At 35.2% G+C, this 27,283-nt stretch overlaps 1 protein-coding gene across 4 annotated transcripts in view; it reads right to left on the bottom strand.

Annotated features, from left to right (window-relative positions):
* The window catches only part of VRK2 (VRK serine/threonine kinase 2), a 94,132-nt gene that overhangs the window by 23,455 nt on the left and 43,394 nt on the right, over window positions 1-27,283 (bottom strand). For all 4 annotated transcript variants that reach the window (XM_057740639.1, XM_057740638.1, XM_057740636.1 and 1 more), the window contains exon 8: window positions 5,044-5,176. In XM_057740639.1, the coding sequence (XP_057596622.1) occupies window positions 5,044-5,176 (133 nt within the window). The remainder of the gene's footprint in view (window positions 1-5,043; window positions 5,177-27,283) is intronic.

Raw genomic sequence — 27,283 nt, forward strand, 5'->3', positions numbered from 1 at the left:
TATTAGTGTTAATCCCCAAATGGATCTGATTATTTGCCTACAGTGTTTTCTGTTTAGTTTTTTTTCCTACACAGAGTAACAAGAAGTAGGAAGAAAAACACGATTTCGTAGGAAATAATAAAGTGAACTTGACAACTTTTGCCTTAAGCAGACAGGGTTTAAATGCTAGTTTCTATACTCAGAAATGACAATAAGAAAGCAGAAAACATCTGAGTAAGATGTTCACCTGAGAAGTGAATGGTGACTATCTGCAGAACAAATTTAAAATTTATTCTTATTTTTCTAAATAGTAACCTATGTTATTCAACAGTTTGTCAATTCAGATGTATAAAGAGCTAGGAAATTTTATGGTGACCACAATTCACTGCAATTTCAAGAAGGAGACTAAGAAAGTAGAATGCAATGCGTCACATTTCAAATAAAATAACAAACCCAGGTCTCTTTTATTTCTTCATTATCTTTTAAATTCTAAGCCTTAGTTTTTTTATGAAAGACTACTGTGTGAGGCTTAAGAAAAGTTATTCAACAGAGCAGAGGTATCTTACATTTGGCCAGTGTGTATTCTTAACCCAATCAAATAGTTTAAGACCTATGCCAAGACTCTGAAACTCGGGGCTAAACGTCAAAATTGGGTTATGCCATATAGAAAGAATAGTTGTTAAAATTTATTTATACATCAACCAAAGACTATTTATAGCAATGAAATTTACTTAAAAATAAAAATCAGCATTATGTTTTTCTGACTACTAACAGATTCAATAGAGCATATCAATAACTTGATGGTTTACCTTAATATCTTATAAGTGAAAAGTGGGTTCCCTTTTTTGAATTATTGTTTAAGAAGATAAATGTTGTGTAAACTATGTCATTTCCCCAATTTTGGTACCATGAAAACACATTCTCAGTTTATTTCACATATATTTTGTAAGTTGGAGTGCTAGATTAGAGTGAAATGAAACCATGCAAGAAATAACACAAGACTTGGATTTCATATACTGTAGCAATTGGCAAAAAATTTAAAAAGTATGTAATATATTTCTTTCCTTGATACTGAATATATTATATAAACAAATGGACATTTAAAATGCAATTTAGATATATTTTATGATCATCAATGATGTCAAATTAAAACAGGTATTATACACTCAATGCACAGGTCTGAAGTATTTAAAAAAGCTCGATATGTTAAATGCAGTATATCTCTAGAGAAATTAGGTATTGACTGCATGCCTCAGTGAGCAGAAAAATCTGCAAAAATCCATACCACACATTGATCCAAATATTGCTTTTTAACATTACTAAGAATGTAACAAATTTTAAAATAGTGTATTTGACACAGGTATAATTCTCTTTAATTATCAGGCAACAAGCCCAAAATATGTCAATGTTTATACATGTTGATTTTTATGAAGAATAAAAAATTAATAATAGACGAGATAAGCCCAACATGTATTACTCTAATTTTACACTAAATGAAGCACTTCAGCCACTCAGGAAACACTTTTAGGTCATATAAGAGAATTGAGTTTGGAAGAATAACTGCAATTTTAAAAAAAACCAGATATACACGTACAAAAGCTCAAGAATAGTTATCTATCCATTCATCCCTCTGTCCATTCACCTCTATATATCTCTATTCATATTTTTGGCTTATAATAATACAAGCGACCCTCCTTTTACACAGTTGAACTCGAAAATGCTTAGGTGAAACTGCTGACTGGCACCTTATACAAGCTCCTCATTATAAAAAATGCAACTTAGCCACAGAAACATGAGAGTTAGCTTCAGTTTCTGAACAACCACTACAAAGGCAGCAGAGACCAGATAGTCTGATCAGGTTAACAACACATCTGTTAAGTGGCTAATCCATAAGTCAGTTCTACACTGAAGGCTGAATATTTCCCGGGGCCTGATCAAGCACAGATAAACCTAAAACATAACAAATGCTTTGACAACTAGAGGTTCTATTTCTTAGTGATAACTTGTTTTGCTCTTTATGTTTTCCTTTGCATTATCTTTCTCAGTATTTATTCGATCTCATAGCTGGACTGGTATAGAAAAGATTTTTCTGAGATTGAACTACATAGTGTGTACTGAAAGTAAACACATGAATATTTATGAATCTGACCTTCTGCATCTACCTACAGGATTTATGGCCTTGTTTATTCTAGTTTCTAGATATGACTAAATGATTACTTCGTTTCTAATAAAATCCTAAAGTGAAATGTTTTATTTTGGAAGATTAAATGCAAAACATTAGGAATGAATAGTATTCAAATATTTGAAGATACTAAACCTTTCATTTTTTTATACTAGACCAAAACTGCATGTTAGAATTTCAGCAAATATATATATATATTTGTGTGTATGTGTGATCTATATATCTATGTATGTATATATTCATGTATGCATATATGTGTATGTATATGCACGTATATGTATGTATATCTTTATGTAAATACAGATATGGTGAGGAGTTTAGTATACATTCTATTTTACATGCATTAAGGGAATCTAATTTTTATAGAAATCTTGTGAAACCTGTGATAAAAATGAATACTCACTGCAGCTCATAACTTTCCAGCTAATACCAAAAATATGTAATGTAGGTTCTCCCCTGAGTAGTCTTCCCAAATAGATAATATCTTTCTACCATCATTCTCAGTTCAATCTTCTCTCCAAAGACCGAGCATGGTGAAATTCACCCAGCTCATCAACATGCAGTATTGTTTAGGGAGCTAAAGACTTCAATGCACTACAGAATAAAATTCTGCTCAAGTCTTTCATGAAGACGGCATAATGAAAATACTGCCCTAAACTATGGAATAACTGAGGAGGTTTTTCAGAATTACCACAGTCCAAACACTGACCAGACCAACACATAACAAGTCTACTTGCCCATTCCACAACCACAGTGGCTACTTAGCTGTTTCTCAATAGTCAAAATCTAATCGGATCAGTATTAGAGCTATGGGTTGAGCTAAGTGGCCCAACCATCAGTTAATATCGTCATGAACATAATTGGACTAATGTTTAAGAATCTGTATGATGAATTTCCAGTTATACCACTATCAAAAAGTACTTTCAGGTTTATAAATATTCTTTCATCCTAATACATGTGGCAAAAGTGAAGAACAAAATTCACTGAGAACCTTAAATTGAAAAAACAAAAAAGCTACTATCAGTGAATATTTTACATTTCTTAAAGCCAAGGTCCCATTTATATCTTATTGAAATGCTCACTGATTCATTAACCATGTTCATGGTGAAGAGCTACACAATATTACTAAATTTCGGAGTGAAATCATTACTTTTTTTAATATAAATTTATTTATATTTATTTATTTATTTATTTAATTTGCTGTGTTGGGTCTTCGTTGCTGCACACGGGCTTTCCCTAGTTGTGGCGAGTGGGGGCTACTCTTCATTGTGGTTCGCAGGCTTCTCATTGCTGTGGCTTCTCTTGTAGAGCACAGGCTCTAGGTGTGTGGGCTTCAGTAGTTGCGGCACATGGGCTCAACAGTTGTGGCTCACGGGCTCTAGAGCGCAGGCTCAATAGTTGTGGCGCACGGGCTTTGTTGGTCCGTGGCATGTGGTATCTTCCTGGGGTAGGGATCGAACCCATGTCCCCTGCATTGGCAGGTGGATTCTTACCCACTGCGCCACCTCGGAAGTCCCAAAATCATTACTTTTCTAACCAAACTATCCTTGAAGAAAAAAAAAAAAGTAGTGATTTCTTTTACTCTGATCAGGAGTATAAAAGCTAATTTCCATTCCAGCAAATTTAATCTATGATTCTTCCTGAAAGGAAGAAGGTATACAATGGACACACTTGTTTCACTTTTTCATTGGCCTATCTTAAACTACTGTGGGTTTTAATTGCTCTGGAAAATGATCAAGACCCTCTACATTACATGGTCAATGGTCCTTTTAATAGAAAAGGCAATAATATACAGTTGTTTGCACCAACTAAAACTGTTAGAAAGTATCAGTTTAGGGTAACAGTTCAACAGCCATTAACAAGTGCAAATGTTTAATTGCCTTTTAGCGAAAATGTGATCCTTTCAAAGCTGTTTAAAAATTATTTGTATGGTTTAGCATATCTGAAAATTCTTTTGTAAACAAAGTTTATGAAGAATATAATTTTGAAAGCCAAAGTTTTTCAATAATCACCATTTTTTTACTAGCATAACATTAGAATTGACTTTTTGTCTTGCTGACAGAGCAACTAAGAAAGTACAGTTGCATTGACCATATTGATTGTGAACAAAGCAACCATCAGTGGGACTCCGTGCCATATATTTTCAATATTGACTTCCTACTTCCTTTTCCATGGCTTTCTGGGTCGGCTATTGGATTTGGATTGCAGTGTAATAAACAGCTAAGGTTTAATTAATGGTAAATGAATACAAGACATAGGTTATGACTTTAACTAATTAGGGAATTGTTGAATTAAGTCTGCCTTGGAATGCAAGGCAGTACAATCAATATCCAATAAAAGGACTATGTATGTAATTTACCTGCAAATGTGTTTCCAATACCATCAAAGTGAGTTTAAATAAGTAAGATATATGAAAAGCGACTAGGAGAGATTTCCACAAGTTAACACTACATAGTTTCAGAAAAGATTTCCTTATTGTTGAGATGGTATCTTCGAAAGCTCTGATAAGGGCACAATGCAAAACAGGAATAATTCTTCACATGTGTACCTGTACGAAATCCATAACAGTCACTACAGTATAAAAATTCAGTTGCTGACCTCCAAGTTTAACCTAAACAGACTAGTCCTTTCCTGCCCCAAACGAGCATCAAGTTTTGCTTACTTGACACCTTTTATTCCTTTTTCACTTGTCAAAGTCTATATCTCCTCCCTCTGTTTGAAGAAACACTCACTGACATACAGGACCTCACTTCTTTTGATAAAAAAATCTCACCAATGTTCTCACTCTTCAAACTGACTAAGCAAAGGCCATCTCATGGAGCCTTAAGACTCTTTGCTCTAATTATTCTTCTGAAACAAAAATAAGAAAAAAAGAAACTTACCTACTCCCTTGTGGGCATCCAAGCTTGTAAACTCCATTGTCCCATTATGGCCTTTTCTAGGATTTTCCTGATACTGTTTGTGGTTCCCATTGGGACAGTATCTGTAGCAAAGTCCATAATCTGCAAGATAAACCTGGAAGATGTGAAAAGACAAATGAATAATGTCTTTGTCCTCTGAAAATATAACCTTTATAATTAAGTCTTAAGAAACGGATAGGTTAAGAGAGCCTCAGATCTACATCTTATTAAACCAAATGGTGCCTTAGGATAAAATATATACAACTGGGGGCCATAACAACGAACTCTGCAACTTAAATCCTGACTTCATCATAGGCAAATCTTGTCTCTCAGCTGACTTAGATTTTCAGACTTTTTATTTTGCTCTTAAATTCCCTTCCCTCCAGGTGGGCAGGCAGACATCATAAACCACAATATGCCTTTTTATCTGTATTCATACAGCTTATGAGGCTCTGCCTTTTTTGGTAACCCTTCCCTGTAACATAAAACTGTTTCAAGCGGGGAGGAGAGCTGAGAGCAAACAATCTAAAAATATGAACCGAAGGTTACAGGAGTCTCCATTAACAGGAAGTATAAGTGCACAGACTGTAAGAAGTAATGACTCAAAATAAAAAGAACCACCATCGTGTTGTCCGTATTTAAGAATGGATCAATGCAGTACTTTTGGCCTTTCAGACCAATCCATATCATCACCATTATCTTTGTAAGTCAGTCAGAATCACAAGCAGGGTTTCCAAACAGAACATATAGATTGTTAAAAGTCAGGCAGCAATTCAAGTGAATTTTTCTCAGATTACTTTGGGAAAGAGAAAGAAGGGAGCGGAGAAGTAGTTTTGCAGAAAGAGCATACACTGAATCAGGAACTGTCACGAACAGACATTTATTCTGACATAGTCAGAATATCATACTTTCCTGCTATGTGGTACCATGCTCCTCCCCCCGCCCCTTGGAAAAGAAAGCAGTTTCAACTTTTAAAATGTGTTGTTTCACATGTATTTCCTTAAAATTTAGGAAATAAGGCAACATTTCATGATGCAGCTTTAAGACAATAGAGTATTACAACTGGTATTTTAAAAGATGTCTATTAAAAGAAAATTAAATTTTAGTTTAAGTTTTTGGTTTCAGCATAGCCTAAGTAGGAGATACTTTGAATTTCAAAATATGAACAGCACAGTTTCCTTCACTTGTTGGAGAACATAGCTTGCTGGAATGTCTGAAAACATGGTATTTCAGTTTTGTCTCTCACTCACAGATGCCATTTCTCAACATGGCCTCAGGAGTAACTGCCCAAAGTAACTACACTTCAGGATCAGATGTATAACTGGTTGCTTGTTTTCAATAATTGTGATGCATTTTTATCTTTATTTTGAAAATTAAATAGACTTCACTTTGCAAAGTAGATATCCTGAGAATGTACATACTGATAGCAAACAGAAACATATTGTAAATACACTACAGCAGTTTACTATTTAAAAAAACTATCAAGAAGTTTTTCATGTAGAGTAACCAAAAAAATATGGACTATGCCTAATATGTATTGATACCAGAGAACATGATAAGAGCTTAATGTTCACTGACTAATAAACAGATATCTTGTAGGTGGGTACCGTTATCTCCATTTTACTCATAAGCAAACTGAAGCTCAGGTGACATTATGTGACTTGTGTCGTAAAATGGAGCCAGAGTCTGACCCAAGAACCTTCATCTCAATCGCTACCAAACTCAAACACACTAGACAATTTAAACAGATAAGGAAGACTTTATTCAAGGCTATTGTAATAGGGAAGAGTGACCGATCTCAACTCCACCAAAACAAAAGGTGGGAAAGCTTTTAAGTGCTGAGGTGGAGCTAGTGAAAGTACTGCAGGACACTAAGGGGATGTGGGTCAATATGACTGCGTTATCTGCGTTTGCTAATGGTGCTTAGGCTCCTATCATCGCCCCCCACCCCCATCAAAGACTGTATGTATGTATGTATGTATGTATGTATGTATGTATGTATGTATGTATTTAATTTCTGGCTGTGTCGGGTCTTAGTTGTGGCATGTGGGATCTTCCGTTGAGGCGTGTGGGCTCGTCTTTAGTTGTGGAGTGCAGGTCTTCTCTCTCTGGTTGTGGTTCGTGGGCTCCAGAGTGCATGGGCTCACTAGTCACAGCCTAGTTGCCCCGTGGCATGTGGGATCTTAGTTCCCCAACCAGGACTCAAACATGCATCCCCTGCATTGGAAGGAGGATTCTTTACCACTGGACCACCAGAGAAGTCCCAGGAGCAACTCTTTATTAAAGATTACATTTTAAAGGGATCACTCTCAGATCCTGGAGGTCCTTGAGAAAGACATTCCTCGGCTGTAAAACTGGTAACAGGCTGGGAGAAGATTCACATCTCAAAGGAGCAGAGAAAGAATTTATAATTTCAAATTTTCTAAGGTAAATGCTATAAGAAAAGGCAGGACAGAGGCTTATAGTCAGGAGGAAACCCATTTAAAGTTTAGTCAAGCTGAGAGGAACTTTAAGGCCTTCTTGGTCATCACTGAGCTGTGGGCCTCAGGGTAGTGCTGGGTTACTCAAACTTTGAAGGGCAATGCAGGATTTACATTTAATATAAAGACAAGAAGCTGACAATACTGTAAAGAAAACATACACTAATCATTTGGCTCAGAATACACTAACTCATTTGAATAATGCTGCAGTGAACATGGGAGTACAGATCTCTTTGAGATAATGATTTTGTTTCCTCTGGATATATACCAGAAATTGGACGGCTGGATCAACTGGTAGTTCTATTTTCAATTTTCTGAGCAACCTCCACACTGTTTTCCATAGTAGTTGTACCAGTTTACATTTCCACCAACAGTGAACAAGGGTTCCCTTTTCTCCACAACCTCACCAGCAATTATTATTTCTTGTCTTTTTGATAATAGCCTTGCTAACAGGTGTGAGTTGCTATCTCATTGTATTTTTGATTTGCATTTACTTGATAATAAGTGATGTTGAGCACCTTTTAATGTAGCTGTCAGCCATTTGGATCTCTTCTTTGGAAAAATGTTCGGGTCCTTTGCCCACTTTTTAAATTGTTTTATTTTGTTCTGCTAATTGGGTAATATGAGTTCTTTATATATTTTGGATATTAACCCTTTATCAAATACATAATTTGCAAATATCTTATCCCATTCAATGGGTTGTCTTTTCATTTTGTTAATGGTGTCCTTGCTATGCAGAAGCTTTTAAGTCTGATGTTATCCCACTTGTTTATTTTTGCTTTGTTCCTCTTACCTAAGGAGACATATGTAGAAAGATATTGCTAAGACCAATGTCAAAAAGCATACTGCCTATGTTTTCTTCCAGGAGCTTTATGGTTTCAAGTCTTAAGTTCAAGGCTTTAATCCATTTTTAGTTAATTTTTGTGTAAGGTGTAAGACAATGGGGTCATCCAATTTTATTCCTTGCCAGGTGGATGTCTTGTTTTCCCAATGCCATTTATTTAAGAGATTAACCTTGTCCATGTATATTCTTGGCTCTTTTGTCAAAAATTAACCATACATGCATGAGTTTATTTCTGGGGTCTCTAATCTGCTCAGTTGGTCTCTGTCTTTTATGTCAGTACCATACTGTTTTGATTACTATGGCTTTGTAATATATTTTGAAATCAAAAAGTGTGATGCTTCTGGTTTTGTTCTTCACAGGATTGCTTTAGCTATTTGGGGTCTTTTATGGCTCCAGAAAAATTTTTGGATTGTTTTTCTATTTCTGTGAAAAATGCCATTGGAATTTTGAAAGGGACTGAATTGAATCTCTAGATTGCTTTGGGTTTAACAACATTCTAATCCATGAGCATGGGGTATCTTTCCATTTATTTGTGTCTTCTTGAATTTCTTTCATCAATGTATTGTGGATTTCAGTGTACAGATCTTTCATGTTCTTGATTAAATTTATTCCTAAATATTTTATTCTTTTTGATGCTACTGTAAATGGAATTGTTTTAATTTCTCTTTCCAATAAGCTCATTGTTAGGGTATAAAAATGCAACTGATTTTTGTCAATTGATTTTGTATCCTACAACTTTACTGAATTCATTTATTCTAACAATTTTTTGGTGGAGTCTTCAGGGTTTTCTCTATATAATATATTGTTATTCATAGAAACCATTTTACTTCTTCCTTTCCAATGTAGATGTCTTTTATCTCTTTTTCTTGCCTAACTGCTCTGGCTAAGACTTCCAGTACTACACTGAATAAAAATAATGAAGGTGGGCATAATTGTCTTGTTCTTGATATTAGACTGTTACTGTTGGTGTTGTCTATTTTTTTAATACAATATAGAATTTGTGGTTCTGTCCATTTCTGAAATTTTGTTGAAGTCAAAAATAAGTTTAAGCAGAACCCAATCTACAGTAGGGCTTGCAGTCTAGGTCCTGTTTTTGTATGTCCTTGAGCTAAGACTGATTTTTATATTTTTATAGCGTTGAAGGGAAGGGGAAGGGAGGGGAGGGGAGGGAAGAAAGAAAAGGAGCAAGGGTGGGGGGAGAAGGGAGGGAAGAAGGAAGAAAGAAAAGGAAAGGAAAGAAATATGAAATGGAGACCCATATATGGCCCAAAGAACTCATAAAAGCCTAAAATATTTACTATCTGGCTCTTTACAGAAAAAGAGCCCTTTTTACCAACCCCTAACCTAAAGTAAAGCTTAGTTTCAGTTAACTTTTCAGTTATTCAGTTAATAACTAGTTCAGTTAAATAAAAAATAAGAACTCATTAATATTTTTTACTTTAAGGATAAATACATACACTAATCCTAGTTTTAGACAAGCCTACAGTGGGAATCTCAAGATCACAAAGTCAAGTAGGGGGTTATTATTTGCATTATAATAGGACTAGACCTAGGAAAACTTAAATATCTAGATCCCTAATGCATTTTAAATGATTTTCTTTTTATGAAACTTATCTGAATTTAGTAACCATTTCCTTCTCCGTGAGTAGAAGAAAAGCCTTGACCACTTCTCTTTAATCTCATAGATCTTTCAATCATACTTACAGCCTCTCACATTTCTACACAGTACTCATTTTTCTCTCATCCCTCTTAGATACATACTATGGTTTAGTTTTGTTTTTTACAACTTTGTGAGGTAGGTAGGGAAGATGTGTCATTATATACATTTAACAGATGAAAAATAATGTGATAACACCCAAAAAATGCAAGTCATCCAACACTCACTAAGTTCAGCTTCTACAAAAGATTGTATTGTTTTAGTGAATTTCTCAGCTGTCCCCTCCCCTCAAAAAACACCTCATCTGCACTAAGGACTTTCAATTTTAATATTTTATTATTGAAAAAGTAGTGTAGTAGCCATTGAGGTACAATTCCATCAAGAAAGAACTGGCCTTTCACCTGTGAGGAGAGCAATAATCTGACAACCTCCAGAGGCAGGGCCATTAGGAACCACCACAGCATATGAGCCAAGGCAACATTCTCCCTGGGCAACTCCTACTAAAGAATGATCATGGTGGGAATGCTGTGTGGCCATATCTACCCAACTGGAGACTCTTCTAATGGAACACTTTTGCTCTGGTGCTCCCTAATGGGTTGGCTGAGATTTTGACAGAACTGTATCATAGTCTGAGCTCTCCCTGCCCAATCCTTCTTGTCTCCTTTCCTTTCATGGATATCACTGCAACATCCCACTCTGAAAGCTTTCCTTGTCCACACCTGTTTCCTCTCCTTTCATCTTTCTATTAGATAGATACTATACTCCCTTCCCTCAATAAAGCCCTTACACTCCTAACACTGTCTCAGCATCTGCCTCTTGAAAAACAAATTTGACACAGGTAGTCAGTAAATCAGAGCCTTGATTAAAAGCACTAAACTAATAAAGATGAAAAACAAATTAGCCTTTGATGACCATGAAAATCACAACTTTCCTATTCTAAACAGATCTGCCTCAAAAATCAACTTCCTATTTTACCTCACCAGATTTGCAACGATCTAGACCACATTCTCAAGTTCTGCATTTAATTAAAACTTTACTTCCCCTCTCCTTGCTTTCTGATGCTTGTAGGGTCTTACACCACTTTGTTTTTCCAAATGGATGGGTGAAAGGAATGACTGAAGAGTACCCTGTGATAACTTCTTTGCAGCGAATCGCACTGGAAGGGCCTTTGTCTTCAATTCAGCACCCCTCCAGGGATACCCCAAGTGCTCTTCTCCACTTCCTACCACACTTCCTAGATTCACGCTTCACACTTCCTAGATCCACCACTCATACCTGAATCCTATTCTGGTATGCAGATCCTTTTAACCACAAGGCAACTCATTAGGTTTTCATTTGTGTTCAGATGGATTTACATTTAGAAATGTACAAAGTTGTTTACCTTTTACTTATGCCTTGGATCCACGTTTACAATCCATAGGAAGGGGCTAGGATAATGATATATACATTTTATATCCCTGTCAGTACCTACTCTGAGGTCTTCTGCACAGTAGGCTTAAATAAAATTTTATTGATTTGACTTGATGGTAATTATTGGACAAACAGAAGTAAATTCCTTTCAATAGATACCTGAGGGCCAAGCATGATAAAATATCAAGAATCATACATTTTAAAAAGGTAAGAAAAATAAAAATGAATGCATATTATTGAATACCTGCTATGCAAAGTCATTATGTGCTTTACAGAAGTCAAATTATTTAACCTCATGACCTTAACAGCAAGTTATTTTAAGATACCTTGAGGATAAGAAAATAAAATGAGTTTAGGTGCTCTGTGCAAAACAAATAAGCTTACAGTAACTGGCAAAGTTGGGATCTGAACCTAAATCAGCCTGACCAGAAGACTGAGATTTTTCCATATCTCCCACACAAAGGAAGGAGAGCTGACACAAGCATATCTAGAGGTAACATATACTCTGACAAAAGTATAATAGATTTAAATGTAATAATGTTTTAGAGTAGGGGGAGGTTATTTCCTAATTGGGGAACTCAAAGAACAAAATGACACTGAGTTGGGTCTTGAAAAATATCTAAGATTTCCACAAATGGAGATAGGGAAGAAGAGATAAAACAAGGAAAACAGGGGCTGAGTCAGTGTGTGTTGGGAGTGAAGAGGTAATTGGAAACACAACACAAGCTAGGAAAAAAAAAAATGGTTAGCATAGGTTTACAGGAAGCTTTGAAAACCATGCTAAGAAGCTGGGACACAATTTTTGTATGCAAAAAGAAGTCACCACAGGTTTTTTTGGCAAGGAATAATATTATCAACACTGGCAGCATCATAATGGGGAAATGAAAGCAGAGAATCCAATTAGGAGAAAATGATAACAGTCCAGGCAAGAGATAACGGGAGGCTGGACTAGAGCACTGGTGAACAAAGAAGGGGGACAAAGAACAGAGCTGTAAAAGGGTTGAGAGAGAGAGAGTCAAAGATAACTCCGAAAACAGTGTGGCTACCTGGATAAGTGAGGATTCAATGAACAGACAAAAAGAGAAGAGGACGAAGAAGAGAAGATTTAGAAAGAAAATGATTTACTCATTTTTGTACCAAAAGCAAACTGGTTGATTGATGGCTAACACCCTAATCCAACCAGTTCCTGGTTTTCTCAGTTTATGCAGAACTGAGTGAGAGACTCGTAGTTGATGGAAAAAAGTAAAGGACCTCCTTCCCATCAAGAGTCAGACCTGCTGCCTTCTTGTTCCTCAATCAACCAGGAATCCTAAGTAGCAAGCAGCCAGAATGGCTCACGTGGAAGCATTTCTCAACACTTGATATGTTGGACAGGAAAGTGTGAGCTGGAGAGGGCTGCAAGAGATTATAGAGCTGGAAGAGAAAAAAGATGCTAATGTGGACAAATGTCACTGCCCACTGAGATGTGACCATCCACTAAATTACATTATTACTTTACCTCCGCTTTGCAGATTCACGTTAGAGAAGAGATGTATATACAGCCCCAAAATGTGATTCACTGTTCAAGAACTTAAATTTTTCTTGTTGTAAAATCTAATCACCTTATCATAATTTAGGCTATTCTATACAATTAAACTCTTTTAATAAGCATACCCTGTTACAGCAAGAAATGTGTCTTAAACTCTCATCAGAGACTGATGGAAATTATACAATGGAGGGAGATAAGTCACTATTCATGACTTTGTTTAATGGCAATTTAGAAAACACTTTCAAAACTCTAAGAAAAATATACAGACTTATTCAGCAACTTTAAAGGCTCTTATATTAAAAAAAAAAAAAAGCCAGCATTTATCTTATTTGAATAGCGCATAATATTTTCCTATTCTTTCAACAAGATACCATAATGTGAAAATCTTCACAATAAACCAAATGCTTACTGACTAATGGAAACCACTACATGCCAAAAGGGGAATGAAGCATGGAATGAGTAAGCAGCATGTTTATGTTCACAGAAGTCATTCATGTCTACTAAAAACCTATCTGTAGCCTCAGAGATGCTTCTGCATTTTGTTATAAATGTGTACTTTTTAGTCTTTTATTATGCAGTACTTTTCTGTTTCTCCTCAACTTCTCTACCTTCTTTTTGCCAGAAACACAACGCCACAGATGACACACGTGCGTTACCACTATTCAGCCTAGACAAAAGAATATGACTTTTAAAAGGTGCCAGGTTACTTTTCAAACAGGATGTTTATTAGAATAAATATGAAGATATATTTTTCAAAAATACAGTTCGATCTTATATATTGTTTTACATGTGTTTTATATGCTGGGGGTTTTTTTCCTCCTAGATCTCACAAGTACCTACTGAAATTTTATCCTTTTTTTCCTGTTTATATTTAATATTCATTGAGAGTGAAAGACTTAAACTTCACATCCATGAAGTTATCATATGAAGAAAAAGCAGAAAGCTGTGCCTTATCACTATCTCTTCACCCCATCTACTGCTCCATCAGACCCAAGTCTATGACTGCCTTAAATGGTGCCATGAATTCAAGCATAATAACAAATACTGAGGTATATTTAGCAGTATTCCTGATGAATCTAGCAATATTTGAAAGCCTACTGGATCCAAGACAGCTGGGCTGTGACTTAATATTCTTTCCAGACTTTGGGGGGAAATTCCCTCAATAATACATAGGCTAGCAACTGTTTCTTTAAGCTAAAAATTTCTTCACCTACAAAACTTTTCCAATTACAGTCAATTTCCAACTTGTCCTTCTGACCAAGTTCTCAAAAATTACATGAAAGAACCTACAATATCTTCTCTAATTTCCAATGTGATATGAAAGTGCTTAACGTGTGTCTGTCCTTTAACAAAATAAATAGGCAATGGAAGAGGATAATCTGAATAACATCCAATTTATAGTCTTCCTCTTTGCCTAAATCAAATCTGAGCTTAAGAGTTTGCAGTATGTTGGTAAGCATTATCAGAGCTTGGTGTATCTGTTAACAGCAAATACAAAATGTTAGCTGATATAATTTGACTACCATTGCTATATTATAAAAAGCTTCACCACATGTAAGCTGTGTCTACATAAAACACAGCTATCTAACATTCAAAAGTGTCTCCTTGCTCTCATTAACTACAAATTCTACTGATTTCAAAGACAGTGTTGAGGTCACTAGCAATCATGCCATTCTTACATGCACATCCCCTTGGGGGGTCCATACTTTTTTTAACAGCCCCTAAACAGGCATACGTCTTAATCCATTCGATTTATACAGATCAATGAGTTGACTCAGGATTCAGAAATGCCACTTTCCCATATTAACCAGAAAAAAAAAAAATTCCCCATATATAGCCTTTTGTGAAATAGGATGCTCAAATATTTTAGTCATAAACAATTCTTTGCTCATGTATGCGTCTGGTCTTCAGATATATAAATAATATGACCAGTGGGATCCAGTAGGCATCAACAAATATGTATTGATTATGAACAGTCAAAGACTAATTTTTCAACAGTATTAACTCTCTTGGGAACCATATTCTTGGGAATAGGTGATTTTTTAAATGGACCATCCTATACTTACAGAATGTATACATTCCTAAAAAGTGAACTCTTCTTCCCTTACACAGAAAACAGACCCTGAACATTCTGTTCCCTACAACTTAAGAAAAAACTAAACTTGTTAAATTCAATTCATTACTATTTTCTTAATATCTAACCAGAACACCAAATGTCCTTTCTCAAAAATCTAAACAATTCTGGGGGAGCAAAAATAAGATAAGGGATTCTTTTGTCTTAAGCTTAAAAATAATAAATTTTAAAAATTATTTTCTAGCTATTTCTTACTGAGGGCTTACTGTGTGCCTGATATTGGTCTAAGCCTTTCACGTGTCTAAATCATATAGTACCTCTTTGAGTGAGGTACTATTATCTTTATTTTTAGAGGAAGAAATGGAAGCACAGAGAGGTAAAATAATACTGCTAAGAATACAGAACTTAGAAGAGGTAAAGCCAGAACTCAAACCCGAGGAGTCTGATTCCAGAGCTCACACCCTTAACAATTCTACACTGAGTCCTCAACATAATTCAAAGTTATGCAAAGAGTCTCAAGTTTCTTCTAACCAACTTTTTGCCTGGGATTAGGAGAAGGTAAAAACCCCTCTTTTTTATATCTTCTTTCTGATTCAGAACAAGGACATTTAGCTCCAGAATAAACAAGCAGACTATTCAGGAAATAACTGCTTGGAGATCCTATGTGTAAGAACAAATCCTGTTAGGCATACTGACCAATTTGGCCCCTCCTGGAGGGGCTCTAGACAAAATAAAAGTGCTTTCTGTTTTTACTTTTCCCCCTTACTTTTCCTTTCCTTATCCTTGTACCCAAAGCTCATATATGGCCAAAATACACTGATATTCATGCCAAGATGTTAGCAACTTATATGGAACAGAACATTATCCTGAGCTTTTTATTAAAATTATTTGGAAAATTTATTATCTCAACCTCCACCCAAAGATTTAGGTCTAGGACCTTGTATTAATTCTGCATGGCTGCTATAAATGAGATACCACAAACTGGATGGGCTCAACAGCAGAAATTTATTGTCTCACAGTTCTGGAGGCTAGAAGTCTGAAATCAAGGTGTTACCAGGATTGGCTCCTTCTGAGGGCTGTGAGAAATAAGTTGTTTCATGCTTCTCTCCCAGCTTCTGGTAGTCTCAGGTGTTCCTTGGCTTCTAGAAGGCATTCCCCGTCTTCACATCATCTTTCCTCTATGCATGTCTGTCTCTATGTCCAAATTTCCCCTTTTATAAGAACATGAATCATATTGGATTGGGGCCCTCCCTAATGGCCTCATCTTAATTTGATCACCTGCAAAGATCCTATTTCCAAATAAGGTCACATTCACAGTACTGGAGGGTCGGGACTTTAATGTCTTTTGAGGGGACACAATTCAACCCATAGCAGCCCTCATTCTCATTTCTCTTTGTGAATATGCTGACAGAGCTCCATCTGTAAGAAAACACTCCTAATGGCTATATTAAGTAGTAAAGACCTCTTGGCACAGTGGTTAGACGTCTCCTAATAAGAATTTAAGAAATGTACGAATAGCTTAGTTACTGTGATTCGGTAAACTACGTTCAACTCTACTTGGTTGTCTTTACCTGTTACTCCTGAACGTTGAATGACTAATTAATCAACTCATTTATGCACTAACCTATTCAAGTACTCACTGTTTACCCATCACTTATTTCCTGAGTGCTAACTACATGCCATGCTTTGTGCCAGCTGCTGGATGCACATCAGTGAATAAAACACAATTCCTGTTTTCCTATTTACAAGACTACAAACTTGCTCTCCTGAAAGACATTTAACTAAAAGAAATCATGCTCACTTGGTTCTGTAACAGCAGTTTCCTAAGTCAGATTTGAAGCTGACAACTAGTTCTATCCAGGAAGTGAGAGGCTATGAGTACTAAAAGGGACCAGAGCAATCATATGATCTAGGCTACTCACTTTACAGAAAGGGAGGCTGTGGCACAGAGAAGCCTACTGCAACAAGTAGTAAGGGGAAAATAGAGTTTAAGGACAAACGGAATAAAAAATGTCTGAATTCCCATTTTCTCTTGAATTGTAGGAAAAAGAAGAAAATGGAAGAAATAATACCTGATATTTAGGATTATGATTATGATTGTTAACTTTGTTAAGTGTGGTAAAAGCATTGTGATAATATGGTGAATTGCCCCTATAGCAAACATACACAACGCAGAGATACTTAAATATTTAGAGGCAAAATGCCATGATAGGTATCATTTGTTTCAAAATATTTCAGCCAAAAAATAGATAAATTTCCAAAACATTAATTTTTAAACCAAGGCGATGAGTATACAGAGTTCCCTATTTTTTAGTACTGAAATTTGTTGTTTGAAATTAAAAAAGAAATAAAAGGTTAAAAAAGCTGTCCTCCTAAAGGCAAAATTATATACTTAACAGGTTCTCAGAGTCTCTGCATTAGAAATAAGCTTCACAAAATATTAATTTTAAATATGGAGACCATGGCTTCTAAATTATAATTATTATGATGTTTTCTTCAATATTTTTCCACCCATCACCACCCTCCAATAATATGACTCCAGTAGTCCATATTCATATAGCTATCATTTGCATAGTATTTTGAAGTAAGAATTTTTATATGGAGCTAGTCTGATTCAAGATCAGACATCTTAATATACACATGTTAAGAATAAATTTTAACGACAGGAACACAATTAAGTATCAGATAACAGAGCTAGAAATACATTTGATAACTTAATTTTAAAGTAAAAAATTGGAGTATAGTAAAACATAATAGTATTAACACATTACAGAATGTTAGATGGAAATAAAATTTGGAGCTAACTTTATTTTTATTTGACAAATCATTCTGAAAGAATCCCAGAACAGTAAGTTTGTGGAAATTATCTTTGAATACTAGATACATACAACCTATTAAATCTCAGAAACATATTCATGTGACAAATAATTATACTGAAGTAAAAATTTCAGTGAAAGTGTATGTTAAAAAATTCTATTAATATAAAACTCATAAAATATTAATTTTAAAACTTCAAATAACTAAAATCACAGGAAACAATTTTCGAAGTCTTTTTATGCAACTGAAAAAATATACCAGAACCTCACTAGGAAGAAAGAAAATAACATGCGTGTTATTGCACACTTTAAGTGACTATAAATACCACCATGTCATTTAATCTACAGTATAACCCTATACATGTGATATCAGAATATTTTAAAGTAGCCTTGCCAGCTGGACCATCTAGCAATATTACTGCATCATCAACCTAAGACCATACAGCGCTACTCTGGAAATAATAAAATATAGAGGTATGTTACCAGGACTATATACGTTCAACAAAGGAAATGCTCTCTCTATATGGTAACCATAATATGTGCACATACCATGCAAAATTCTTACAAACACAAATCCACACTCAATCTTACAAGTAACTGTGATTGATAAATGGATTATGTTAGAATTCCCTCTAGCAAACAGTGAACAAGCAGCTTTAATGAGGCTTATGACCCTACCCTACGGATATCCTAGGGAATCTGAAAGTGCCACCAGATACAGGTCAGGTGCTACAATTCCTGCTCTCAGATCATTAAATTTTTTTCTAAATATAAACTTTTGTAACTTCTTTAGCTATGCAACAATAAGCAAGACACTTTGGAAACAGTATAAGAAACACTACCTTCAGCAATACTCATTAAGCACTTGGAAAACACGTTTTCAGACAATCATAGACTTTTCCAGCAAGAAGGAACTTTTGAGATCACTTAGAGTCCCACGTTTTAGAGTAAATAGCCAACGTCCACCCAGGTTAAACGATTTTCTGAAAGCTGCAATTCTGTTCAGTGTCAGAGCTGGGACCAGAACCTGGTTTCCTGACTTTCAGTCCAACACAAATCCCAGTAATCAAACAAGTGTGTGTAAAAATCACAGGTTTCCTATGGTGTACTTATCACTCCAGATGTTGACATGAAGAACTGTTCTTCTCTACCTATGAGGGCCATCCCCTTCAACTTAGCAGGAGCTTTGGGGCAGAAACACACGGAGCATGAAGGGGTCGAGGAGCTGAACAATCAAGTACCTCTCAGTCCTGGTGCTAAGTGAGAGACATCAGCCTCATGTTTTGCGAAGTCAATAAAGTATTTCCTGAAGAGTTATTTACAAAAGGAACACTAACCTGGGTGCTGTGAGGAATACAAAACAAGGAAGAAAAGTATACCTTCCTGTAAGCCTCAAAGAGTTCCTTCTAGTTCCGAATATAAGACAATGCAAGACAAGTGAGACTTGAGTGCTCATGTGTTTAAAATACACATTAGAAGCTAAAAGATCAGTGCAGACTAGAATCACCAAAAAAAAGGCTTTAAGTAAGAGCAGGGATGCAAGCTTTGCAGGATAAAACAGTGTGCTTCTGATCAACAAAGGGGTGGCCTTCCACACATGAGGAGAGCATCAGCACCACTAAAATAAAAAGATGGGTACAAACCCTGATTTTAGTTAAAATGCTTCAACTTCCTTCACTCGTGACACTGGGAGATGCAAATGAATGGTAGTCATTGGCAAAACCACCACTTGGTATCATTTCTGGTAATACTATTTTAATTTAAAGAATTTTTTAACCAAAAAGAGTACACTTGATTTCCATTTTTTCTATGAAGTACAATATTAGCCCTAAAGCATTTTCTTTCATCTTTTGTCTAAAATAAAGATTTTAAAAAATATCTTACTAAAGCAGAGATGATATAAAGAAGTACCTAAAAAAATCCCAGGTATTTTTAAAATGAGATTTTTCCACAGTTAAAGTTAGGATTTTTTTTTTCTTTCAATAAAAATGTTGAAAATCAGGACTTCTGTGGTGGCACAGTGGTTAAGAATCTGCCTGCCAATGCAGGGAACATTATTTAATCCCTGGTCCAGGAAGATCCCACATGCTGCAGAGCAACTAAGCCCGTGCACCACAACTATTGAGCCTGTGGTCTACAGTCCACCAGCCACAACTACTGAGCCCATGTGCAACAGCTACTGAAGCCCATGCGTCTAGAGCCTGTGCTCCGCAGCAAGAGAAGCATCCACAATGAGAAGCCCGCACACCACAACGAAGAGTAGTCCCCGCTCTCTGCAACTGGAGAAAGCTCACACACAGCAATGCAGCCAATAAATAAATAAATAATTTTTTTAAAAAAGCTTTAGAAAAAAGAAAAAAATCTATTTCTAAAAAATAAAATGCTGAAAATCATGAAAGCAAGAAGGTAAAGCGTATACACTTCGAGAATCTTAAAATTCTAAATTTGGATAGTATCAGATGAATTATCAAGAAATGGCCAAAATGCTACTAAAATACAGGGAAAGTGATGAGAAGAATCAAAATAATCTACAATAGGCGATTCAGACTCTCAATGTGGCTTTTTTTTTTTAAAATAAATAAATAAATAATTTATTGGCTGCGTTGAGTCTTTTTGCTGCACACGGGCTTTCTCTAGTTGCGGCAAGTGGGGGGCTACTCTTCATTGTGGTGCATGGGCTTCTCATTATGGAAGCTTCTCTCGTTGCAGAGCACGGGCTCTAGGTGTGCGGGCTTTAGTAGTTGCAACACTTGGGCTCAGTAGTTGTGGCACATGGGCTCTAGAGAGCAGGCTCAATAGTTGTGCACGGGCTTAGCTGCTCCGCAGCATGTGGGATCTTCCCGTAGCAGGGATCGAACCCATGTCCCCTGCATTGGCAGGCGGTTTCTTAACCACTGCGCCACCTAGGAAGTCCCTATCTATTTTTAAAGAAACACATTGTTTGATTCCACTATGAACATTATTTGGGGAAAATTTCCCCCAAAACCCAACGAAATAAAAACATCCCCGAACATCAACTGTGCCCCCAGTTGGCTATCCAGGAAATGACTTTTGATTACTATCCTTGTCAGAACCTTTCCATTCCACCTTAACTAAGAAGGCTGCTGTTTTTATCCAATATTTATTTGACTCTACTTCCCAATTTTACCTCAATCCTTACAATTCTATTGCTTTGACAAAGGCTGCATAAATGTTAACTTTTCTTGCCTTTTTCTCTTGTCAAATCCTTCAACATCTTCCCTCTTTAATTTTGAAGCTTTTTTCCCCCACTTATTTTTTCTGTTCATTAAATAGCTTACAGCTGAAGTACCTTTCTCCATAGTCTTAATTCAAAACACACATGAAGAGAAAACTAATATTTAAAACTATAAACCAAGAAAACTTTCTGCAAATAAAAGGCTTAACTTATATATCAAAAGGGCATCAGATATCTGGGAAAACTGATACACAATAATCTACTCTAAAACATATCCTGGTAAAATTAGACATTGTTATGAAAGGAAAACACCATAAAGACAGCAGGGCAAAAAGGACAAATAACATGAAGAGTGAGTATTGAACTGGCAGCAGACTTACTAAAAGCAAACTGCAAACAAGGCAAAAACAGATCAGCATTTTTGAGAAATTCAAGGAAAAAAGTATGAATTAAATATTTTAAATCCATCCAAGCTATGGTTCAGGCATCAATGCTACTGAAAAAGTTTTATATGTGCAAGGGAATGCTATACCCCTGGGCACTTCTTGAACAATCTACTGGAAGGTTAGTTTCAGCCAATCAAAAGATGAGTAACTTTGGCAAAAGGACAGAAGGGTGAGCATTTAATATAATTATCTCTAACACTAAAAAACAAGGCTAGTGATAAATGAATAATATACAAATGATATATGTTCTAACGAACATATACGACTTCAAGACAACAGTAAGGAAAGAAGCAAAGTAAAATAAGCTCACTGATAGTGAATTTATTAAAGTTGTGGTAAAAAAAATTCCACAAAAGTCTATCATAGTAGTACTAGAAATTTAAATATAGAAGAGTGGGTTCAAAGCATCTTTAAAAGGTATAAATACCAAGATAATCACTACAACAAAAATATAAACTTTCATAAACACTTTTCCCCTGCAAAAAAACTTAAAAAGAAAATAAGATCAAAGAAAACACAAACATAATTATTAACATTTGCTAAATAGTACAGCAATGATCTTTATAAAACAGGAACTACAGGAGAATCAAGGAGACAAACAGCAACACACTAATCATTGAAGGCTTAAATACCACTCTCAGTACAAAACAGATCAAATGGACAAAAACTAAGTGAAGATATGGAAGACATAAATAATGCAGTCAATAAGTTAGATCTTTTGGACAGATATTAAACTTAACACTATGAAAATAGAAACTTTTTCACAAGAAAACATGGAAGACTAGCAAAAATTGATCCTCTTCTAGGTTATGACAAAAGCTTCAGTGCACTGCAAAGAATAAAATTATTATAAACAATATTCTGACCATCTTGTCACAAGTCTAGATTTCAATAAAGAAAAAATTTTAAGAGGTCCTTCTACATGAAAATTTAAAAACCTTCTACTGCACTGTTTTTTGGTGAAGGACAAATACAAACCTTCTAAAACATAAAGATAATAAAAACACTACATGTCAAAATCCACGAGGTACAACATAAAGCAGTGACCAGAGGAAAAATCATGGCCTTAAAAACCTACAAAGTAAAAAATTTAAAAATGAAAACAAACTAATTAGATCCCAAATTGAAAAACAAGAAAAAGAAACAAAAGGGTCAAATTAAAAGAGCACAAGAAAAGATATAACAGGGACTTCCTAGGTGGTGCAGTGGTTAAGAATCCACCTACCAATGCAGGGGACACAGGTTCGATCCCTGCTCTGGGAAGATCCCACATGCTGCAGAGCAACTAAGCCCGTGCACCACAGCTATTGAGCCTGCTCTCTAGAGCCCGTGAGCCACAACTACTTAACCCAAGTGCTGCAACTACTGAAGCCTGCATGCCTAGAGCCCGTGCTCTGCAATGAGAGAAGCTACCACAATGAGAAGCCTGTGCACTACAACGAAGAGTAGCCCCCTACTTGCCACAACTAGAGAAAGCCCGTGTGCAGCAACCAACAAAGCCAATAAAATGAATTTAAAAAAAAAAAGATATAACTAAAGGCAAAATCAGAAATTAATGAGGTAGAAAGAAAAAACAATATATCATTAATAAATCAAAATCCAAGTTTGTTAAAAAATTAACATAATGAAAAATTAACAAACTAGCTTTTTTCATCAAGGCCAAAAAAAAGGTGGGGGGTAGAATGCAAAAATAAAATAAAAAATAACTAGAAGGAAACAACCATTGAAGGAGAAGAAATTTAAAAGTCCTAAGAGACTACAATGCAGACCACCACACAAATAAATTTGAAAAACTAGACAAAACTGAGAACTATTAAAACTGACCTAGCTAGAGAGAAAAAGCTTAACAACCAATTTCCATAGGAAAAAATCAAGAGTTACAGGGAATCTCCTCAGCAGAACCAGACAATTTCACATTAAAAGAAAAAAACGTACCAATGTAATAGAAATAGTTCTGGAACATAGAAAATGAAGAAAAACCTCAAATTCTTTCTATGAAGCAAGTTGCATGTTGATACCTGAATCTGATATAAAAAAAAAAAAGGTACAGGCCAATAATTACAGGCCAATATCACTTATAAATACCAAGATGAAAATACTACATAAAATATTAGTGAACACACTTCAGTACCATATTAGGTAAATAATATACCATAACAAAGTGAGATTTATTCCTGGAAAGTAATGTTGGTTCAATATTAGAAGCACAGGAATATATTATACCATGTTAATTGACCTGAGAAAAACATGATCATTTCCATATATGCTAAACAATCACTTGACAAAATTCAATATCCATTCCATAAAAACAAAACATCCATTCAAGAACAGAGGAATTGGTGATTATTTCCTTAATATAACTATAAAGACTCACATACACATATTCACACATATGCAGACATACCTTAGTCTTAAAGCCAGTATCGCATTTACTGGGGTACTACTTCAGGCGTTTCCACTACGATCAAGAAGAGGAAAGGATAATCACGACCTTCACTACAATTTACTATATACTGGATGCATATCAGGCAAAACAAATCAGAAATATAAGAATTGGAAAAGAAGGAAAACTATATCTCCTTGAACGCATGACCGTTTCCTAAGAAAACCCTGGAGAATCATTATTAAAACTACCTCAAATAAATCCAGTAAATTAACAGGATAAAAAATGAATGCATAGGGGGCTTCCTAGGTGGCACAGTGGTTAAGAATCTGCCTGCCAGTGCAGAGGACACGGGTTCGATCCCTGCTCCGGGAAGATCCCACATGCCGCAGAGCAACTAAGCTCGTGCGCCAAAAAAAAAAAAAAAAAAAAAAGGAAAAATGAATGCATAATAATCAATAGCTTTCATATACACAAACAATAATCAGAAGATAAAATGGTAGAGTAAAAGCACAGTGACAGTACAAACAAAAAGGGTTTAATATTTAGGAATAAGTGTAACACAAAGTGTGCAAAACTAATATGAGGAAAGCTTTAAAATACTTCAGAATACACAAATGTAAAAACTGGTGAAATTCAAAAACATTCCTTGTTGTTGAATAGAACATCTATAATCATAAAGATGTCACGTTTTCCCTGAATTAATTTAACAAAATTCCAATGAAAATGCCAACAAGTATTTTTTTTAAATGAAGCTACACAACAGAACACAGGAAAATATGAACAGCTAGAATAATACCGAGAAAGAAAATCTACGCGGTACTACCAGGACTACCAGATATTAAAATACATTATAGGACTTCCCTGGTGGCTCAGTGGTTAAGAATCCGCCTGCCCATGCAGAAGACACGGGTTCAAGCCCTGGTCTGGGAATGCCCCAGAGTAACTAAGCCTGTGTGCCACAACTACTGAGCCTGCGCTCTAGAGCCTAAGAGCTACAACTATTGAGCCCATGTGCCGCAACTACTGAAGCCCACACGCCTAGAGCCTGTGCTCCACAACAAGAGAAGCCGCTGCAATGAGAAGCCTGAGCACAAACAGTAGCCCCCACTTGCCGTAACTAGAGAAAGCCTGCGTGCAGCAACAAAGACCCAATAAATTAATTAAAAAAATACATTACAAAGCCTCAGAAATTAATGCACTAGTATGGCAATGAAGCTTAAATTAGATAGTCAAACAAGAAGGATTCAACGGAAAGGATGTGAATAAACTCAAGTACATCAGGAAATTTAGTATATAAGAAAGGTGGCATCTAATATCACTGAAGCAAAGTTGTTTTTTTAATAAATAGTGCTGAAAACTTGGAAAATCATTTAGGAAAAGATAAAATTGGGTTGATACCTACTGTCATGTAAAAGAATAAACTCTGAATAAGAGATTTAAATCTAAAAAATGAAATCATATAATAAAATTCATGTAAACCTACCTGTAGAACAAGGTTACTAACCATGACTCAATATCCATAGTAAATGAAAGACTGATAAATTTAACCACATTAAAAATTTAAAAATTCACCTTCTACAAGGCAATAAAACAATACAAGTATAATCAAAGAACAAAAGTCAAATTGGGAGAAAATGTCTGCAAAATATGTACTAGATTAACAGCTAATATAATTCATATCTAAAGAACTCTTCAAAATCAAGGAATAAAACCCAAAAAAAGTTAGAAAAATGTGCAAAAGACATGGGCAGACAATTCACAATAAATAAATAAATAAATAAATAAATAAATAAATAAATAAAATTTTAAAACTGGTCCTTTTCACTAACAGCAATGAGGGAAATACAACAGCTGATTTACGCTCCCGCTGCATGTAGGATAAATAATAGCTTTAAAAAAAAAAACCACTACTAGATAGAACTATACATCTACTATAATGGCTTAAATGTTTAAAACTAATGAAACTGGGGGGGGTAGGGGATGTGGGATGAATTGGGAGATTGGGGTTGCCATATATACATTACTAATAAAAAAAGTATCAAATTGTACACTTTAAATATATGCAGTTTATTGTATGTCAACTGTATCTCAATAAAAGTTCTTAAAAAAAAATAAAAAAATAAAAATAAATGAAACCAAGCTGTGGCAAGATATGGAGCAACTGAAATTATCCATGTTGCTGGTGGGAATGTATAATGGTACAATCACTCTGGAAAACACTGTGGCTGTTTCTTTTAAAGTTACACATACACTTTCATATAACCTGGAAATTCCACTCCTAGTTATTTACCCGGAAGAAGTTAGAACATAAATATACCTATACAAAAACCTGTACGTGAATGTTTATACATCTTCATTCATAATTGCTGAAAACTGGAAACAACACAAATGTCTATTCAGAGGTAACAGATAAAGAAACTGTAGTAGTTTTCAGTGGACTACTACCTATCATTAAAGAGGCATGAACTACAGCATGGATAAATCTGAGAAATGTTATGCTAAGTAAAGGAAGCCAGACATAAAGAGTCAAAACCTATAATTCCATTTCTATGACATCCCTCAAAATGCAAAAAAAAAAAAAAAAATAGGCGCAGAAATCATTGCCTCAGGGTGAGAGAAGGGGACTGACAGAGAACTTCTTAGGATGACAGAAATGCTCTGTCTTGATTGTAGTGGTGGTTATACAATATTCATATGTCAAAACACATCAAACTAAGCATTTAAAAGGATGAATTTTACTGTTTGTAAATTATACTTCAATAAACCTCACCTTAAAAAAGTATGCAGACTTTTAAAGTCTTTTAATATATATTTCCAAATTGCCCTTCCATTAACTTAATTTCTTCTCCTACTCCCATTTAATTTACATTCCCACTGGCAATCTACAAGTACCTGTACCCTCATCAGCCTCAATATCATCAGATTATTATTTTAGACTTTTTCTATTTGATAAGTTCTTTTAAAATGTTGCCTCATTGTTTTGATCTGCATATCTCTTAGTATTTAGTGGTGGTGAACTTTTTTTCATTTATTTTTCAGATAGTCATATTTCTTCTCTGCTCTGTTCATTCTTTTTAATCATTGTTTTAAGAAATTATTTGGTGTTTTTCTTATTAATTTTCTTAGAGCTTGCTATCTATCCTAAAATATTTGTCATAAATATACTTCCCAGCTTTTCACTTGCCTTTCATTTTTCAATTTTTTAAATACACAGACATCTTAAAATTGAAATTTCTCAATATTTTATAAGATTTTGAGGGGGTATATTTATTTAGAAATTTCTTTCCTTATGTACAGTTCAGTTAAATATTCAGCTAAATGTTTTCTAATTTTTTTTATAGACTCAATTTTTTAACTTTTTAAATCTCTGTTGATACAGTGGCTA

The sequence above is a fragment of the Hippopotamus amphibius genome, chromosome 7 (assembly GCF_030028045.1).
Source record: "Hippopotamus amphibius kiboko isolate mHipAmp2 chromosome 7, mHipAmp2.hap2, whole genome shotgun sequence".
In the NCBI taxonomy this organism is placed as follows: domain Eukaryota; kingdom Metazoa; phylum Chordata; class Mammalia; order Artiodactyla; family Hippopotamidae; genus Hippopotamus; species Hippopotamus amphibius.